At 36.3% G+C, this 22004-nt stretch overlaps 1 protein-coding gene across 1 annotated transcript in view; it reads right to left on the bottom strand.

Moving 5' to 3' along the window:
* Positions 1-6225: 6225 nt before the first annotated feature.
* KCNU1 (potassium calcium-activated channel subfamily U member 1) overlaps positions 6226-22004 on the bottom strand; it is a gene marked incomplete at both ends in the record, with an annotated part of 158989 nt that continues 143210 nt past the window's right edge. The window contains 4 exons of the mRNA XM_080710254.1: positions 6226-6603; positions 8883-8999; positions 11524-11721; positions 21729-21868. Coding sequence (XP_080566380.1) covers positions 6226-6603; positions 8883-8999; positions 11524-11721; positions 21729-21868 — 833 coding nt within the window. The remainder of the gene's footprint in view (positions 6604-8882; positions 9000-11523; positions 11722-21728; positions 21869-22004) is intronic.

The raw sequence follows: 22004 nt of genomic DNA, 5'->3' as shown, positions 1-22004 counted from the left end.
TCTTGCAAAACAGAGACTATACCCATCGGACAACTACTTTGTTCTCCCTTTCCCCAATTACTGGCAATTAGCATCTTACTCTAAGAATTTAACAACTTTAGATACCTTGTGTAGGTGAAAACATGTATATGTGGTGTGTGTGTGTGTGTGTGTGTGTGTGTGTGTGTGTGTGTGTTTGGATCTGGCTTACTTCACTCAGTACAATGTCCTAAAGGTTAATTTTTGTTTTAGCACTAAATAGCATTCCATTATGTGTGTATATAACACATTTTCTTTATCCACCCATCTGTTAATGGTCATTTAAGTTGGTTCCACTTCTTGTATGTAGTGAGCAATGTACAAGGCTGTACAAATATCCTCTGGAGATTCTGGTTTCAATGTTTTTGGATAAATGTTTAGAAGTCAGAGTACTGGATTATATGGTAATTCTATTTTTATTTTTTACTGCTTTCCATGATGCCCATACCATTTTGTGTTTCCATCAACATTGCACAGTGTTTCAGTTCCTGTATTGTCTTGCCGACATTTATTATTTTGCACCCTCTTTTTTTGGGCAGTGGCTGTCAAATGGGAGTGAGGTGATGTCCTGTGGTTTTGATTTGCATTTCCCTGATTACTATGTGCTGTCTTCCTATGTGCCCTGGCTGTGTGTGCATCATCTATGGATCACTTGTCTATCTCTATCTATCTATAATCTATCTATCTATCTATCTATCTATCTATCTATCTATATTTCTATCATCTATTTATCATCATCTATCTGTCTATCATCTTTCATCATTATCTGTGATCATAATCTATCTGGGATGTATATTCAAGTAATTTTTTTGCTCATTTTTAAGTTGGTTTGCAGTTTTTGTTGTTGAGTTATAGTTCCTTATATAGTCTAAGTATTGCCTGTATTATATATACAGTTTTCAGTTATTTTCTCCCAATTTGCAGATGACCTTTTTACTCTGTTATTTCCTGTTAGTAGCTTTTATGTTGAAATAGTTGTATTTGTTCATTTATTCTGTTGCATGTACATAAAAAGCTCTTTTTCTATTTTTTATTTTGATATTTTTAAAGTTTCAACCTTATATTTAGGTATTTAGTCTATTTTGAGTTATTATTATAAATTATTATTATTATTATTATTAGTAGTAGTAGTAGTAGTAGTAGTACTGGTGGTTGAATCCAGAGGCATTTTTCATTTTGAAATAAGATCTTCCTGAATTGCAAGGGATCTCACCACATTGCTAAGGCTGGCTGCAAACCTGCAATTCTCTCTCAGTCTCCTGAATACTAGAATTATAGGTGTATAATATTTATAGGGTATAACAGCTATTTTTTAATACTGTAAGACCAGTATAAATTTTTTTTTGCATTTTTACATTTGGTATTTCTGGTATTATTAAAAGAAATATGCCATAAATTGTAATATGTTGTCTTTTTGTGGATCTCAAAAGTTTGTAATATTCCTATGAAGTTTCACATTTGCATCATAGGGTTGTTGAGTCAACTTTTTTTTTTTATGGTGGTATTGGGGTTCCTGGAAACCTTCTATCTCCGGACTACACTTCCAGACCTATTTTATACTTTTTAAAAAATTCGGAACCAGGGTCTCTTAAGCCAGCGTGGCTGCTTCAAACCTGTGTGATCCTCCTGTCTCCGCCTCCCAAGTGTGGGGATTACAAGCGTGCGCGCCCACGCCCGGCATGAGTCAACGTTTTTAATTCAATGTTTATGTCTTTTATGAATTAGCTTCTTTCAGATGATTTAAAAGAGTTCTTCCTCTATACTTAGTTAATTCTCCAAAATGTGTGTGTGTGTGTGTGTGTGTGTGTGTGTGTGTGTGTGTGTGTGTGTTTCGTGGTACTGAGGATGAAACCAGGGGCATTCTACTTCTGAGCTGCATCCCCCTCCCTATTTTTTATTATTTACATGTTTTAAACAATGCTAACGTTCCACCTTAGATGAGCCAATAAGGTGACCTAATTGAAGGTGATGGAAAGGGGAAGAGAGAAATTTCCTAATGTACATGATATACATACACAAATATTTTAAAGTCAATCACTAAGCAAAATATAAGAAGGATGGAGGAAGGAGGAAACAGGATGGGAAGTGGGAAAGGGCTAAATGAGTGATGTGTGCCTGTATACCTCTACCATGTTGTATCCCATTAAAATGTATGACTATAATGCGCCAATAAACCATTAAAAATTGAAAATAAAGAAACAAAAATTAAACAATGTTAAGGTTAATAATTACATTTATTTTCCTCCACAATAATGCTAGAATAATTTGACTTTGTCATTTTTTATATTTCCTGTTATTTCCTTATTTTAGTTCTAAATTGGTTTTGACCCATCCCAATTCATTACAATTATTGTAATTGATATCCATTCACAATAATTTTCAATTCTTTTCATATCCTTGTTTCTTATATATTACTCCACCTTTGGGGGTTCATTCTCTTCCTACTCAAATATATCTTTCATTAGTTCTTCAGTAAATGTCTCTAAGTTATTTGTTCTCAATTTTTAACACTATATTCATTTATGTCCTCCCCTCTTGAATGATAATTTTTATAATATAATATACCCACTTTTACATCTGTTATTTTTCCCTCAGCTTTCTGGTGTTACTGGTCCATTATAATTTTTCCCTCTCAATTTCTTGATACTAATCTTTTTAACAGAAGGTTGCATATATATATATATATATATATATATATATGAATTATATATTATATTATATACATATATGAATATCAATATGAATATTGATATGTGTGCATGTAAATTAACTTTCCTGTTGATGGTTCACAGGACTTATTAAATCAGAGGATTCTTTTAGAATTTTATCAATTCTTAAAAAACTTATGAGATTTTTCATCTTCCTTATTCTCTCCTTATGGAAATTATTTGTATACTTGGGTAATTTTTTTCCTCCCTATCTCTTTACCTCTCTTTCATATTTTCCATTTCTCGATCTCTCCATCTTGCATTCTAGGTATATTCTTAATAATTTATCTGTGTCTAATTTATTGTTCAATTGCTACATTGAAATTTTTAATTAACAATTTTTGGAATTTTGATTATTTTCAACTATGCCTGCTCATTTTTTCGAAGTTCCCTCTTATTTCATTATGACCTCTTCCCAGATTTTTGAGCCATTTTCATCATAATAAATATATTAATTTTATTATCTTTTTTAGATTGTTCTAATATCCAAAGCCTTAGGGTCATGCTAACCTTCTTGTTTGATTCATCTCCTGATTCTTATTTATGCAGATTTCCTGAAGTTATTTCTAATTTAATTTTTTGACTGTGGGATTATTTTAAAAGTTTAGAACTTTTTTTCCTGATGGTCTCATGTATGCTTTTAATAGTAGAAATCTCTTATGCAAAAGGTTATTTTTTTCAACAAGTAGCACAACAAGTATTACTGGTTTATAATCAGATTTTATATCTTCATTACTTACTCATGCTGCTTCTGCACATGATATGAGTATGGTATTAATTCCTCATAATAAGAGTTTTTCATATTTACATTCTGAAGCAAAGATAAACAATCTTTATTTTTTTTGAGCAGTGAAAACTCCCATTGTTTTTTTCACATATGACCTCTAGTCACAATGGCCTTAAATTCTGTCTTTTCCACTATTGTGTAGGTTCCATGGAGAAATAAATTTTGTCTTGGTTAATACTCTATCACCAGCACCCAGCACAGTGCCTATGGAATGTTCTCTATGGAATATAAGAGTTTAATAACTAAATATTAAAGTAGTGTTCAAAATCTTCTGGTACAACATTCTTTTCTTAAAACAGTAAAATTTACTGAGAAAGTAGCTAAAAATATTTAGTAACTTCCCCAAGAAAAAACAACTTTAATGGGTATCCAAAATATTTCTCAAGTCTCTTGACTCCCTTATGCTAAACATTTTCATAATCTGGCTACAGAAAGTCTTACCAAGTATCGGGGAAGGCAACAGACAAACTATAGTGATTAGTGACTTTCCTCCCACTTATGTGATGGGTTTTGTGAAATACATGCATTTAAAATTTTTATGAGGAAGTAATCTGTCACTTTCATCCAGTTTTGGAAATTAAAAAGCCTAAAACAATTGGCTGATGTTTTTATACACTTTTAAGTTTTTTGAACACTTATTATGAATTAAATATCCACCATATTGTCAAGGGTCTGGTGTTATGACTTGGATTAGAAATGTGTTATTAGTAAGTGAAAGATTTCATTCTAGAGTTGTGGGATCACCTGGGAAATGAGTTGGGGTACTCTTCCAATTTTACTTGTTGAGATTAGTAATAGGAATGCTTACACATTGGCTATACCTTAATATTTCTTTAGCCTTATTCTTTTAACTCATTCCTATAAAATTCTGGAAACTCAAGCATTTCTCATTCAAATTACTCTATTCTTTTGGAAAAGAGATTATTTGGAAGTTATGTTTTACTCAAAAGAACCAAGTTTGTGGTACTGACTCGACAGTATATGTATAGCAGTGGCTTGTGGATTTTGAATATTCATAGGGCTAATTTATAATTTAGTTGTCAGGAATATTTTGTTTTTACTCAACTTTCTTTGTACATAAAATGGCCAGATATATTATAGAAAAAGGGAATGGTATTGTCTTTGTAGTAGACTTCAGTGCCATGTCTTCTAGACCATGAATCATCCTTCGCTCAACATAGTCCTCCATTCACAGGTACCCTGCTCCTCAGACTTTAATACCTGGAATAAAGTGGCCAAAGCTGAGGATACAATATACTTTTAGAGACTAAAATTTGAATGCCGGGCATGGTGGTGCACACTTGTAATCCCAGCGCTTGGGAGGCTGAGACAGGAAGGTTGCACAGGTTTGAAGCCAGCCTCAGGCTACTTAGTGAGGTTCTCAGCAATTTAGTGAGACCCTGTTTCCAAATAAAGTATAAAATAGGTCTGGGAGTATAGTCAAAATGTAAGGTAGAAAGCCCCTTGGTTCCACCCCCAGTACCACACCAAAAAAAAAAAAAAAAAAAAAAAAAAAAGAGAGAGAGAGAGAGAAGAAAAGAAACTAGCTAGAATTTGAGACTCAAAGACAGTTAACCATTTGATGTGTGTTTTAACTTTACCTATAAATTTGAAATTAGAGGAAACTATCTCTTGTTATGTATATGGAAACTCAAATAAAGAAAGTGAACAAAGCAGGATGAAAAGACAGCTAAACTAGTAAGGAAGAAAGAATGAAAGGAAGGAAGGAAAGAAGGAGGGGAGGTTTCCTTGACCCCTGACAACCCTTATTACAATTATTCTATTTTCCACCTAGAGTAAATTGAATTCATTACATCCAAAGCTTAAATACTGAAAACTTTCACTTCCTATGGATGCATGTTTTTGTTTTTATTTTCTAGTGTTTATTTTATATTTATGTTTGGAGCCATCATTTCTTCCTTTGTAAAGCAGGGGCAATAAGATCAAATCATCAAAGATGGTAATACTTTAAGGGCTATAATAAATATTATATGGAACAACTTATGAGAGTTATGATTTATTTTCTTTCTTTCCTTCAACCTATATAGCACCTATCATGTAAGAAGGCTCTCTTACCAAAATAATTATAAGAGTTTGTTTATAATCATTATAGTTCCTCCATTTTGGAGGAAATATTTCCTGGATATGCTAAATGTTTGCTTATTATATTAATAGAGTAACACCTATGTGAAATGACTAAACTGAAGATGAAGTTTACAGAACAGGGAATATGGGTAAATGTTTTAAACCTTTCATGTAATTCTGCTCTTGAATTAGGAAATTTGGAAGGTTACTTATTTCAATATCCTTGATTCATCCACACATCCTATCCTAAGATATGCTAATATTCATTCCTATTAAATGCATATGCCAGACATATATCTAGGTTTCCAAATCCAATCCAGCAGCTTTCCATTTGGATAACTTCTTCAATGCGGCTCAAACTAAATCATTTTCTCTTTAAGAAAAATACAGCATTGATTTTCCTTAAGGGCACTTATATATTTATTTATCACATGATATTCAGTGGGATAAGATTAGACTTTTTCTTTTCCAAAATAGGATAGGCTTGCCAAACAACCACCAAGCAATGGGTACAAAAATGGCATTCTTCCACTGTCATTTTCCTTGCACAAGTTAATCATCTCTGGATATATAGTAGTGGGTTAGGAGCTTGTAGAAAATATCAACAGGTCTGGTTTACATTGGAACCTAAAGCAAATATTCTTCTAGGTTATCTTTAATGTTTTCATTCTCGTTTTCTTTCACCTTTTCACCCAGATTTGTCTTGGATGATGAGAGTTTATTATCCTGACTCAACATTGTTTGCTGAGATGTAGAAAAGTAGCAAGTTAAGGGATTCAGAACTGGCAAAAACAGCTTTGTTGCACTCTCATTCATTGGAGTGGGAAGACAGTTTGTGTCCGAATTCAAATCTGATGCCTCTGGCGTTATATTTACAATTTCATATGCAGGTTGAGCTACAGATGAATTATCACCCTTTTTGTAACAAGCAGTGTTGAAAGGGATGGCACAGAAGACAAGATCTGAAGACAGAAGGTTGAATTCATTGGCTGGTCGAATAATTACAAACCTATAAGAAAAGTCAAGATAAATTCTTAGCCACTGCACCAAAAACAGTCTGGTTACAGGTAACAATCAAAATAAACACATAATTTTGCTGGGCCAAAAGAGAAAATGCTCTTTTTTTTCTTTTCTTTGCTTCATTGTTTTCTGATTAATAGTAAAGATCTCTGGGACACTGAAATAGGAGAGGACCTAGAGCAGGAACTAGGGAGTTTGGTTTTCATCCATTCTGCCTCTGAAACCAACCATCTTTGACATCTCCCTTAGAGAATAGAGTGCAAATGGCCCTCGCCATTCTCATTGTAATAGGAGAGGACTAAGATTGTGTTTTGGCCTGATTGATCTCAAATGGCCTTTCTGACTTCAAATTTATCTGCTTTTGACACATACCACACTGATGAATACAATCACTACAGTACTGAGCACTCAGCCAAGCTTTGTCAAACTGGAAGATTCCAGGTTATTTCCATCCTGGCTTACACCTACCCTAAACTAATGGTAATGCCACGAGTACAAATGATCAGGAATGTAGTAAATCCTCGATAAATGCAAATTAAGTTAATTAACAGTCTGTATTCATGTTACAACACTGAGGCAGATGACCTTGTGTGACTTTCATGCTGCATTTCTCCACTGCTGCCCCAAGTAGTCACCTCCAAGATTGACCTTACTCCCTGAGTAACTACCCGTATTATCTTTCCATTGAAAACACTAAAGCATCTGTCTTCTATTTTAAGGAAGACTTGTCCTGATCATCCATATATTTCTTTTAAATAGAAATTCCATTTCCTTCCTTGAGGTCCCCTCGAGTATAAGCTGCACATTCTCCCAATTACTTTGTTTTGCAGGGTTTTTAGAGGTGTTGAGGACAGGAGTCAAGTTGAGGTAGGGAGAGAAATAGGACATACTGGAATCATCCATACTTCCTGCAATACTCCCATACATCTCTTCTCTCCCAGTGTCTCCACAGTGAGTTCTGTCAAGTCACATAACCTCTCTACATTTCTTTTGTGCTGTCTACAGACCATGTTTAATTAGGTCTTTGGCACTGAAATTCACTTTTTCTTCAAACTCTAAGAACACCATCTTACTGCCCATATACTTCAGAACTCCAACCTCTAGACATTTCTATGACTTTCACTATCAATTTATTTTTGTTTCCAAACTACTCTGTTGACCATGTCTTGGCTGTTATTCTCTGGCACTGTCCCACCTTAACGTGTCTTAAGCTTCAGTAAGTTACTCCTTGACATCACACTTGCTCTCCCATTCCCTTGCTCTGAGTACACCTCTCTTTAACCTCATCGGGATTTCCAGGCCTTTGTTTTTTCACTTTACAGTATGGCATTGCATCACAAATCTACAATAAGCCTTTTTACCACTCCTTTCAGAGTCAATATAAACTTTTACCTCTTCTCAATTCCCTGTATTACCTCTTCCATTTTCCTTCTGAGCAATGGCTATGCAGTGAGAAATTTTTCAGTGCTAAATAAAAATTCCCATCAGTATGACTCTCATTTAGATCTTTATCTTTCTCAGAATTTGTTCTGTTACTCTTTTTCTCTAATTAGTGCAGAACATTATTTTTTACTAGAGGCCACTCCATGTTGCACAATTTAGCTTCTTTCTGAAAAGGATTCCACCAATCTAGACCCACTCTATTATTTTAAAATTCTTCTTCTATGCTAGGTTTATTGTTAATACTACTGTGAGAATCATGGCTTGTGTAAACATAATTGTTTTATTTCTAAATTGCATCCTCTTTTCTTATACCCCATACACACATTTTTTATATTTTCTCAGCTGCTGGAAGAATGATCTTCCATTAATATAATTAAAATCTGAACAAAGTACATCCATGATTTATAAGTACAAAGAACAGTGGCTAGAAGGAAGCACTCCAAACATATTTACCCAATGTATTCAGCAGAGAACAAGTCAATCTTTCCAGTGTAAACAGTGGCTTTCAGCTTTAGAAAGTTGTACAAACATGGATGAAAAGCAGGTTGTGAAAGAACTCAATTAAAATGTAGGTCTACATTTCAATTTTCACTGGGGACAGAAACACCATTCTTCTTATGAGACCAGTACTAATTGAACTCTAACTGTTAGGGTTTCTACTGTTTTTAATGTTTTTTCTTATTCCTATATTATTATCAATGTCCCTAGCATTTTTTCATGCAACTTTAGACCCTGAGCTCTGGACTTCTCCTTCACATCGAATAAAATAGACCTGATTCTTATACTTGAGTGGATGTCCAACACTTTTCATATTAGCATACTCCCCTTTTATGCTCCGGATTGCGTTTTTCTTCATCTATCATGCGGTATAAGCCAACACATAAGATTCCTAAATTATCTAATGAGCCACAGAACAGCTGTCCGAAGGTATTTTTTGGCTGGGGAGAGAAGAGAAAAATTTATGTGTACTGAGCACTTCTATTAAGCAATAACAACAATTACTCAAGGGCCCCTTGCCATTCTTCATAGTAAAAGTTTAAAAGACTAATGGTGACAGTGTGCAATGGCTCACTATGGTAGCTTATGAACTCTAATCCTACTGGTTATTATCATTCAGGTTTTTTTTAAGAACCTCTGGTGGACAGGGGGTGGCATGTGCATGTGCTTAATTTTATTACTCTTGTTTGGTACCATGAAGAATTAATAATAAGTAGTGGACTGAATACTTCTCTTGTTGAGGCGTAAAATGAATTGGATGTTACATGACCTCCAAAGAATCAGCTTCTGATCCCACTCTTACCAAATTCCAGCCTCAGGGTCAAGGTTGTTGACCTCATTCTCCACCTGTGGTCAAGAAGTTCATCACAAACAAAGCAGATTCAAATGCTGTGGTGGATAGAGTGGATGGGTTCAGAAAAGGCAAAAGAGAACAGTCTATGCAGTTTTGTGGATCCTTACAAAATGAGCAAAGTAAGGGCAAGACACCTGGAGAGGGTGAGGGGAGCCCTACAGACTGATTGACTGTTGCTCAGACACCAGCAGGGGCTTGCCAGTGTAGGCTCTGTGGCCAGTCAACTGCAAATGAGGAACACAGGGCTACAGAAATGCAAAGGACCAGACTTGGAAATCTACAGGCCTTTAAAAAAAAACAAACACCAAGTACAGTGTGCATGTATGTACCCATCACGCTGAATCTCATTATGATGTCTAATTACAATGTACCAATAAAAGAATATATAAAAATGCTCAGAACACAGGATGTGACCTTTTCAGTAGCATTTGCTGAGATATAGTGGGCACAAAGAGCATGTTCCTTGTAAATAAAGTTCCATGGATGTCCTCTGAACCCGAAAAAAAAAATCTTTCCATGTTTCCTTGCCAAGGCCTACCCCTAACAATAAGACAGATGGATGTATCCACAGGACAACTGACTATGAGGCCAATCTAAACCACACTAAGAGATACCTCACTCATTAGCAGATCACTCATGTCCATAACATATTCTCCTCTGATTTTCAAATGTCCAAATGGCCCACTAGAATTTACTAGAATTATTATCTTCTTCCTTTGCTATAAGTGATGGCTTCCCAGGAACCTGGCTAAAAATTCAGTGAGTAGTGAGATTTGTAGGCCCAGTCATAGAGTTCTGCCTGATTGCAACTAACCTGATCAGATTTGTTTAACATTTCATTTACTGGGAGAGTGGTCAGACCCTGGTCAGATTGCCTTAGATAAGTCTCTGCTCTGATGTTGGTTGACAACATGGTGGCCTTAAGTAAGCTCTTGCATCTACAGACATTGTTTTTTTTCCCTTATCATTTTTCCTCTCCCCTCCTCTCCTCTCTTCTCCTTTTATTTTATTATTAGTTATTATTTTGTGTATGTATATGTGGTACTGAGGATTGAGTCCAGAGGCATTCTACCTCTGAGGTACATCCCCACCCTATTTAATTCTTAAATTTGAAACAGAGTTTAATTAAGTTGCTGAGGAGCTCACTAAGTTACTGAGGCTGGCATTAAACCTGAGATCCTCTTGTGTCAGCCTCCCAAGTCCTGGGATTATAGGTATGCACCACTGTGTCCATCTAGGCCTCAGTTCCTTGACCTCTTTAGTGAAATTAATGATACCATTATATCTTACTGTATATTCTTGGACAGATTAAGTGAAAAAACCTACAACATACGGGTACATGGCAAGTACTCAATAAGCATTCACTATTACATTTATTATTAGTACCCTTGTCAAGATACGTTATCAAGTTCCTCAGAATATCTGAGACTGAGTAATTTTAAACAACCAAGATTTATCTCTTATAGTTCCAGAGGATGGGAAGTGCAAGCTAAGGAGCCTGCATCTGGAAAGGACTATTATGCTGTGTCAACTCATGACAGAAGGTGGAAAGTCAAGAGACCACATTAGCAAGAGAGAAGGAAAAGGATCTGAACATGTTCTTTTATCAGAAATGTAAACTCAAGACAAAAAATCCACTTCTGCAATAACAGTGCTAATCTATTTATGTATTCATGAATTAATCACCTCTTAAAAGTCTCACCCCTCTATACTGCTGCTATAGAGATTAAGTTTCCAACACAGAAACTTTAGGGAAAAAATTAAAATCATAGCTTCAAGCCTTTCAGATGATTTCTGTAGATTTGAATTTTATTTATCTTTTATATTTACATATATTATTATATATATTTATATGTATTATTTATTTTATTTATATTTATCTGAATGATAGATATAGTAACAACTGTCTTATCTGTCTCTTGAGATTGCTGCAAAAATAAAATTAATCCATGAAAATGCACTGTAAGTTGTAAAACACCTTATGAATATTAGATTGTATTGATTTTTTTGTTATTGCTGTCATCATTATTTCTGTGTGGTAGGTTGTCTATGAACCCAAACAGCCTAGGCCATTTTAGAAACCTGGAGAGTAAGGAAAAGAGTAGACTTACTTGAATATCTGATAAAATGCTTTTGTCTAAGGACAGAAGCCCCAGTTTACACCGTGACCGTCTAGACAATAAGGTAGTGCCTTTTTCTTCATTGACTCCACTGAATTTCTCCTTATCCAGATGTTGCTCCAGCCGAGAGCTAATCCCTCCTGTTACAAGCATCTGAAGTAATTCCAGGACATGGTAATTGTAGAAGGCCTAGGAAGCAAGGACAAACCATGTGTGAACTCAGAAGAGCCAACCTGGGAATTGTAGAGGTGTTGGGACCTGAAATCTCAGTGAGCATCACTGTTTGAGATGGATCTGATTGGACAGAGTTCTGTTTCTCATTCTTCTGATAAAGATCAACTAAAAGTTGATCTTTGAGTTAGGCATAATAAGGAGAAAACCACAATCAACCCAACTCCTGTTTCATTGGAGCTAACACTATAGAAGCAAGAGAAAGTGCTACTCACAAATTATACAAATGATACATCAAAGATGCTCCTCTTCCATAAGAGACCAGAGAAGTGTGCTAGACCACAGATTCCCTCATAATCAGCAATATATATATATATATATATATATATATATATATATATATATATAGTGTGTGTGTGTGTGTGTGTGTGTGTGTGTGTGTGTGTGTGTATTGAGACCTCCTATCCTGGGGAACTACTGATATTATTGCCATCTGTACTTAAGGGTTTTTTGGATGTAAATAACATATTCCTTTTGATGTGACCTGGTTAAGGACAAGTATTGACTTAGTTTTTAATTAATACCTGGATTTTCCATAGATACTATTGTGTATTTAGGATATTGTAAGTGCTGAACTAATAAATTAATAGGGTTTTAGAAAATGACATGCAGGCCAACTTCTTTTGAAACATGCCTGAGTATGATTAAGTCTAGCTACTTTTAGTAACTCCTTTTCTCTAGAATTCTTACTGCAATCACTCTAGACTTGGCATTTACAAGCACATTCATTGTAATGTATTAACTGGGGGGGCATTAAATCTATTTAATATATAATATTTAAAAATTCCCATCCTTTGTTTTATCTAAATTAGACTTTTACTCCAGTTGAAATGAGCATTATCAAAAAAAGAATTAGAAGAAAAACAGTAACTTTATAATCACATAATGGGAATGACTTTGTTACTGTTCTAGAATTTTTACCAATCTTTTTCTCCATTCCTAATCCAGGATATATCTTCTGAAGCCTGGATTATTATTATTGCTATTATTATAATTGCTATTACTCTTAAATCAGAGTCCTGTTCTGCTGCCTGGGCTTGCCTGAAATCCATGGGCATACATGATCCTCTCACCTAATTCCCCTGAGTATTGGGATTATAGACATGTACCACTATGCCTTCTGAAGTCTGCATTTTTTTCTGTATTGAGTATTGAATTTGGGGTGCTCTACCACAAAACTACATTCTCAGACATTTTTCTTATTTTGAGACAAGGTCTTGCTAAGTTTCCCAGACTGGCCTTGAAATTGCAGTCCTCCTGTCTTAGCCTCCAGATTACCAGCATGTGCATGGTGCACAATTTGAGACCTAGATTGTTAAAGTAATCTTTTTACTAGTTTTTCTGATTTTGTTTTCTTCTCCTTTGCAATCCATTGCCCAACATATTTTCAGAGTGATTCTCCAGAACCACAAATTAGATAATGTCACCCACTTCTTCAAACCTTTAATGTGTAACCTGTCTAAAAGAACAAGCCCAGACTTCTTTTGCCTTCAAAACACTTGAGATCTGACACCTCTTCCCTTTCTGGGCTCATTTTCATACACAGCTCCCTGCAGTGCGTAGTTGTCTATCCATAGCTGCATGAGCTCTACTTTTCCTCCTTCATAGTTTTGTTTTTGGAAATCTTGTTCATCTTTCACCAGCCTCAGCCTCCTCATGATGTTTTCCTCTCTTTGTGATCCCCTACCCATTGGCTTTTTACAGTACTTTATTCCTTTTAGAGTTGGTTGTTTGCATAAAATGTCCTTGAGTTTGAATATTTGACTGTCACATTCTGACTGAGTGTCTTTGATCAATTCATTTGTTCTTAGAAGTGGTTCTATAATTTTTAAGTTGACATAATTGTACCCATTTTTTAGCATTGTTTTCAGGATTTAATAAGATCTACCACACCCACTGCTGATTCTTATTCCCTTCACCATTAATTTTCATGTGTCTAGATCATCTGGAGTTATGTTAATGAGTCCAGGATTCTGGTCTCCCAGATCTCCTAGATCAGGGAGTTCATGAGCGGGAGTGGGGGTCAATATTAAATTGCACCCCAGTGGCCTGACACCATTAGTTCTGGGAACAAATAGAGCAATGCTCCTGAAAAATTATGTGTTCCTTTAGAAGATGGATGTGGTCTACTTAACATTCACTTCCTCAAGTGCATTGAACAAAGCAGGTGTTAAAAACTGTAAGAATATTGACTGCAATGAAACGGTGATTTTTAACAAACAAGTATTGATAGTAACTGGGACAAGTTGACCTAAGAAATAATGCAATTTATATGGGTTAAGAGAAAATCAATTGAACTTTTACATATTTTTCAGATTAAAAGGTGACTTCATCTTAGTTTTTGGACTAGAAGATTCTCTTCATGTTTTTTCTTTTTCCCATCTGGCTACCACCCACAAAGATGCTTATGGAATCAGCTCCCTGACATCCAGGAGAAAATGGAAGATATAAATCCAGGTTGAGCCACAATCTGTTTAAGAACATGTGGCCATAGTGTAGAGTGATCAAACATAATACTGTTAGAATAATTCTCTACTGATTAAAGGAGAGGTGTAAATTCTAGGGCTATTATGGTGTTGATAGCTCTAGGGAGATGTGTGCTTTACATATTTAACTGAGAGGCTTAGCTTTTGAATATATCAATTCTTCAGTTTTGACATCAAAAGAATTGTAATTCTATATTGGGGAAAATAATGGGATTTATATGTCACCCTTATACTGTGGATTTTTATCCTTATTCTTATTTGGAGTTCTTTGGTATTGACCTTACTCAAACTCTTTCACTTATTCTTTTCTTTTTCTTTGCTATTCTTTTTCCTTCTGTTTTCTTTTGTTTACTTTATTTTTCTCTTCTCCTGTTTCTTTCTCACTTTCTCCCTCCCATCTCTCCTTTCTTTGTTTCCTTCTCTTCTCCAGAAAATCTGCCAAGTTAAATTTCTTTGAAATACTTTCACACTTCTAAATTTGGATAGCATTTCTAATATAATAATATTTACTAGAATTTCAACTTTCAATATTCAAAAGTGTTTTAGTTCAACGTGTTTAAGTTTTTAGCTTCAATGAAACTTGAGTCCTCTCTTGTGATCTATAATATCACCTAACTGTATCTATGATGACTTGCTAACCACTTCCTGTTTTTATTCTGAGAATCTCAAAGGTCCTAGAGATCAAGCATCCTTTGAAAATGCTCTCAATCCAAAGAGAGGCCATGCTGCAGGAAACTGCAACTAACCAGTTGAGGGAGATTGAGAATTCTACAGAATCTCTGTTCCTCAGTTTTTCTACAAGTAAAGATAAAATGCTCCCTAACTTTATGTCTATTGAAACTCTTCAGTTGTAAAGCCATGTAAGAGTCTCGAATACAGGTCTGACTGGTCTTGCCATGTTTTACTTTTGTAGCACTATGTTGATAGAGGATTAAAAACAAACCTGTGGTGTATTTTTTAGGCATATTCCAACAGCTGGGGCTCAAGTTTATAGGTACTATTACAAGGGATAATTTTAAATCATTCCAGTGTCAAGTGTATCATTTAGAGATTTAGAGGGAAACACCAGTATATCTTATTGAAGAACTGTTACATCTATCAGGAGATAGGATTTCAAAGATCTTATCAAGACAGATAATACTCCAGTCTTTCTAAACAGTGTGTAGGTCATAGCACAACACTGTGGACTTGGCTACCTTCTGAAGACCTACACATTCTTTTTCCTTGGGGTTGTTGGGATGATTCAGAAGAAAAAACTGAGATGTACTGTGATGTTTTCTGAATATACATAGGAAGGAAGAGGCCCCTTAAATATCATAGGAAAAAAATTGCCAAAAATACATGAAAAAAGTTCAACCAGGGAAGTGCAAATCAAAACTCACTGAGATTCCAATGAACTGTAATTATAAATGACAAACAAGAATACAGACAATAGAAAGTACTGGCAAGGATTTTGTTGTTGGAGCTGCAAATTAGTATGACCACTATGGATATCTATATAGAGGTTTCTCGAAATACTACAAATAGAACCACCATATGACCCAGCTATACCATTCCTCAGTATCATTCCTCAAGAATTAAATCAGAATATTATAGTCATAGGGGTAAACTCATGTTTATATTAGTACAATTCACAATAGCTAAGTTGTGTAGTCAAAATAGTATCCTTCAACAGATGACTGTATAAAGAAAATGTGGTCTATACACACAATGGAATTTTACTAAGACATAAACAAAATTATGACATTTAAAGGAATTGGATGAAAGTAGAAAATATTATAAGTGAAATCATCCTGTTTCAGAAATTGAACTATCTCATGCTTTCTCTCATATGTAGAGTGAATCTACCATCTCATTAATATACACAGGGAGGAGGGAAAAAGTGAAGTGGATCCACAGGGAAACACACAAAGTGCTGGTGCAAGTATGTTTGTATCATCTTGAAACTCACTATGATGTATAATTACAATGCACCAATAAAAGTATATCAAAAATAAAAGCTAATTAAAAGTAACATTATGCAGGAAATAGCATTTCACTAATACGGTAGTGGAAACTGGTGTTCTTATATTGTTTCAGAGGTTGCTGAAGTGTAAGCCCCTTCTCCTAAGGGAATCTGCTCTGATGACTTCTAGTTTTGCCCTCCCATTGGTGTAGGCATCATGGAAACAAACATTTAAAGTCAAATGATGTGCACTGATTGTCAAGCAGTGGGAAATGAAACTGTGAAGTAGATTGGAATAGCCAACCCACAAGAGATTCTTTGGGGGAGAATATTATAGGATGTACAAAGTGGGTACATGATCTGTTATGGCTGGATCCTCATTTCACATATGTATTTAAATTGGGATTTGAAAATCCAATTTGTGAAAGAATACAGGATACTCCTATTTTATACCTCTCTGCTAGTCATTATATTCTAAGTTGTAAGGAGTGGTTCTCAAAAACAATTTTTTTCTTTTTTTGGTACTAAGAATTGAATCCAGGGGCATTTTATCTCTGAGTTATACTCCAGGTAGTAAATCTTTTTAAATTTTGAAACCAGTGTCTTACTACATTGCTGAAGGCCTCACTAAGTTGCTGAGGACAGCCTCCTCAAACTTGCAATCCTCCTATCTCAGCTTTCAAAGTAATGGGATTACAGTTGTGTATTATTAAGCCTAGTTTTATAGAATATTAACAGACACCTTTCTTCAAACACAATCCACTGTTGGTGTACCTAAAATATGACACAGGTAAAAGTAGAGTTGCTCTGCTTAACAGAGAGGTGAAAGGAAATATTCTGTCTCATCCTCTCTGCCTATCTCCTCAATGCCTGAGCACCCCCAGAGATGTATTCCTCTCAGCAAAACCTGGAAATTTTTATATTGGAATCACAGAACTACATTTATTGAGGAGTGATTGTGGTAGTGTAGCAAAGTGCTTAATAAATGTGCTTAGCAAAGTCTCTGGCATACAGGAAGTGCTTGAGATATGCTAGTTCTCTCTCTCTCTCTCTCTCTCTCTATATATATATATATATATATATATATATATATATATATATATATAAATATATTAGTATCATCTGAACAACAGAATGTATGAGAAATTCTGCCCTGAAGTCTTTGGGAGAAGACTTACAAATATAATCTAGGGGAGGAGAGCTGTGACCATTAGTGATGCTTGCCCTGAGGATGTGTTATAGAGAAATAATAGCCATGGGGTTATTCTAACTTTATCCCTCCAACCCTCATCTAAGAGATGCTCCAATATGTATGAAAATAAAATTCAGTGTTGGAGCACACTGTAGTGACACTAGATGTTGCCAGTAGATGAAGGTCAATGTTCTCTTCCTCTCTGAGGATATTTAGATGTGATCAGGTGCTAAAATCAGGAGTCCAACTAAGATCAAATGGTACCCAAAGGAGAAGAATGAATGGAATTGGAGGCTCAGGGGCAATGCTGGCCTCATCCTTGAGGTTTATTCTTTCTATGTAAATGGCATGACAGAAAATCACTCCCATTCTTAGAAAGGCAAGTAGAGTCAGCATTAGCAGGCCCAGGGGAAGGGAGAGAAAATTGGTGGCACCCAGTGACTGTGTTTGATAGTCTGGTTCAGCTCATTCTTTCACTCTTATTGTATTCTGTCCATTTTTCTGTGCCACACATCATTCAAGATTCACTAGGTAGACCAGAAGGCTACCAGGTAGGTATTTAGAAATTCAAAGTCCAACCAGCCTACTTAACAGAGGAAGAAATTTTACCCTGATATTCTGTTGTCAAGGACTGACCAGGAACCAGTCATAATTAAGTGTTTACAGGAGTTTTAGGGATTAGCTGATGGTCAATGTGTCTTGTAACCTCATGTGACAACCCCCTTATAGGTTATGATTATTTGGGGGGGTTTGTTTGTTTATTGATTTTTGTTTTTGTTTAGTACTGGGAATTGAACCCAAGGGTGGTTTACCTTTGAGCCATATCCCCAACTCTCTCTCTCTCTCTCTCTCTCTCTCTCTCTATATATATATATATATATATATATATATATATATATATATATAATTTTTTATTTATTTATTTATTTATTTAGTGTGTGTGGTACTGGGATTGAACCCAGGGGAATTCTACCTCTGAGATACACTTCAGTCCTGTTTTATTATTTATTTTGAAACAGGGTCTCACTAAGTTGCAGAGAACCTTGTAAGTTGATGAGGCTGTCCTTGAAACTGCAATTCTCCTGGCTCAGCCTCCCAAGTACTAAGATTACAGACAAGAGCCACCATGCCCAATTCTTATTTATATATTTTTATTTTGAAATAGAGTCTCACTAAGTTGCAGAGGGTCTCACTAAGTAGCTGAATCTGTTCTTGAACTGTGATACTCCTATCTCAGTCTCCCAAGTATTAGGATTATAGATTTGTGGCACCACACCCATCTAGGTCATGGTTATTTGATTTTGTCTATCTCCCTTAGATTTCACCATGGGACCTTTGAAAGGAGCCCTGAAATTTTATATTGCTTATTTGGCTTTCCAGCAAGTAGTCATCATCACTGGGCTTGGTGGTACATACCTATAATCTCAGTGCTTGGGAAACTGAGACAGGAGGATGAAAGATTTGAGGCCAGCCTCAGCCATTTAGCAAGACCCTCAGGAACTTAGTGAGGCCCTACTTCAAAATAAATAAAATAAGGCTGAGGTATAAGTCAGAGATAGAATGTCTCTGGGTTTAATCCCCATTACCATTGCCAAACAACAACAACAACAACAACAACAACAACAACAACAATAACAACAACAACAAAGAAGTCATCTTCTTCTACTGAGTAAAGCCCATCAGTAGACTGTCTGAGACATGTTGAGTGCATAGCATTCCTCTGGCTAGGTCACACTTGAGATGAATAATGAGAGGCATCACTAAGCCCAGGAGCCAACACCTAATTCAAGACTTAATTATCAAGTGTGTGTTTCCCATGCTGGCTTATGTTTCAGACTTGTTTGTCTTTATTTCCACTCATCCAACCTTTAAAGTTCCATCTATCTTGTCTACTATGGTTTCAATATATCCCACCTCCAAAAGCATGTGTTATAAACTCAGTATTCAATGAAATAGTGTTAAGAGGTGGGACCTTTAAGAGGGGCTTAGGTTATGAGAGTAGTCACCATAAATAGATTGATGCCACCATCACTGGTATGGGTTAGTTACCACAGGAATGGATTCTCGATAAGAAGGATGAGTTTTGCTGGGCATGGTGGTACATGCTTGGAATCCCAGTACTTGGAAAGCTGAGACATGAAGCTCATAGATTTAAGGGTAGCTCTGGTTTTTAGCAAGAACCTCAGGAACTTAGTGAGACTCTGTTACAAAATAAAAAATAAAATGGGGTTGAAAGTGTCTATCAGGGGTACAACTGCCCTGCCCTGAGTTCAATCCCTAATAACCACAAAAAAAGCATGTGTTTTCCTGCCTTCCTACCTTTTGACATGAGATGACACAGCAGGAAGGCACTCATCAGATGACAAACATATGGCTGGACTGGATTTCTGAGAACTGTGAGCCAAATATAAATCACCCACTTTTGGGTGTTTTGTTATAGATAAAATGCAGCAACACAATGTTCATCTGACCACCTCTAGACAGAATCGGTGACTCTGTTCCTGCCTGACTGACCCTGTGGAGCAGGGGAGTTTAATTAATTCTCAGGTTTAACTTAAGTCATGGAGATGTTGCCACAGAGGAGTATCTGAAAAGAATTGGGAGCTTAAGTTCATCTAAAATGTTTCCTGCAGACAGGCCAAGTTTGTCAGAAGTCGCCTTCTGCCTGACACTCTAGGTGTTAGTTCCAGGCCAGTTAATTGACATATTAATGAGAGACAGCCTCACAACATTCTGCTTGCAGAGTCACTTTCTCAGAAAGTGACATGACTTGATTCCCTCCAGGGCCACTCTTTTGGTTCAGTCAAGCCTGCATGTTACTTAACCCTTTGGCAACTTCATAGTCTAAGGACTTGTTTGATGTTAGACTATCACTGAAGGAATGGTTTCTGCTGAGAGCTCCATGAGGTTTATGAGACCCTCCACTATAGATAAGACAGAGCACAGAGCCACATAAACTATGTCTTTGAGGAAGGCACACAATTCAGGAATGATGCCCCTTCTATATGGAATTCCAGAAGGCAGAATATTTACTAAACTGTGTTCACAGCCTTCTTTATTTAGTTATGTGTATATTGACACCCAGTCTTTTCATAACCTTTTTCCTGAAAGCATTCTAGTAGAAGGAAACTGCAAGGTAGCAGATTGCCTGTGTTTTCTTTCAGTTTGTTTGTTTGTTTATTTGTTTGTTTCTGGTACTTGATATTGAACTCAGGGGCCTTCTACCTCTGAGCTACAATCCTAGCCTTATTTTCTTTTCACTTTTGAAACATGGTTTCATTAAATTTTTGAAGACCTTGTTAAGTTGCTGAGACTGATCTTAGACCTGCTATACTCTTGTCTCAGCCTCCCAAGTACTTGGATTACAGGTGTGTACAACCACCCAGCTCCTTTAAGTAGTTATTGCAGTTACTTATAAATGCCTGCACAGATTTGTGGCTTTTAGTTCAGTTCCTTGAAGAGCCCAGGTTTGCTTCTGCCTCTCTCCTCTGCCTGGTGAGTTTCTCTCATAATGACCTGAGTGGCACACAATGTTGTCTTCTTTTCAGATATACTACCAGGCTGCCTTCCCTGTGCTGCCTTTTCTGGACATGTACTAAATTGGCATTTCCGTTCCCATATTCTATGTTTCTCTTCTGCTCTTCCCTTAACCTTTGTAATTGGCCTCCCTTGCAGCTACTTGCATGTTGGTTTCCTTCAAGAGTGCAAGCTCCAGGCAGATGAAGAATATAAAAGAATACAGACCTCTCATCCTTGCACAGTGTACAGAGTAGGTGTTAAATAGTAGTTGATGATGTGTGGTCTACAATTAATTGGTAGGTAAAGAGTTGCTGAAAAATGAAAAACCACCATGTACTTGAGAATGCATCCCACCAGAGGGGCAATGTGGAGGAAGATTTCACTTATCTCTGAAAAAAACTCATACTACCGAAGCTTAAGCTTTATTACTTAAAACCCCTGGGTTTTATTATTGATTTCTGCATGAATTATGGTGAAGATCATAGAAAGAAGAGAAAGCAGCATTCCTGAGCTCTGACACCATGGCGCCTGGTCAGCTGAGATGTGCTTGAAGCTGAAGGGCTTGCCTGCATGCCTCCCAGCACCAGGAGCTCCAGCTTTAAGGGCCTCAGGTTTGTAACACTGAAGATGTCATACTTTTGCTCCTCTCATCGGGAAGTTGTGAGAAAAGATGCCATGATGTATGTGGACAGGCTTTATTAGAAAATCAAGGTGAAGTTGTATTGTGAGTTATTAACTACTCAGGTTTAACTCACCCACTCACATCTCTGTCAGGAGTTTGGTTTGGGATGCATGTGGGGTTCTTTGGCTTAGGGGCACTTACTGTGGCCAACAGGGAATCCAGGAAGTTACCAGAGAAGACAGCACCTGTAGAAAAGGAAGTGCTGAGATGCAGGTTTGTTCCTGTGAAGTTCCCATCCAGTCCACCAAGCTGCTCAATGAAGTGGATGTTGGAAGGATTTTCTGAAAGGCAAAAGAGGTAGAAAGGGGAAGCTGACAGAAAAGAAGACTGGAGCTATCATATGCAGCAGAATAAGAGTGACTACCCATTAAAACAGTTGCTGCCTACTTTAGGGTCCATGTGGAATCTACCCTGGCT

The sequence above is a fragment of the Muscardinus avellanarius genome, assembly GCF_963383645.1.
Source record: "Muscardinus avellanarius genome assembly, chromosome: 14".
Taxonomy (NCBI): Eukaryota; Metazoa; Chordata; class Mammalia; order Rodentia; family Gliridae; genus Muscardinus; species Muscardinus avellanarius.
The sequence above is the reverse complement of the archived record's forward strand: the minus strand, read 5'-3'. Positions and strand labels throughout refer to the sequence as shown.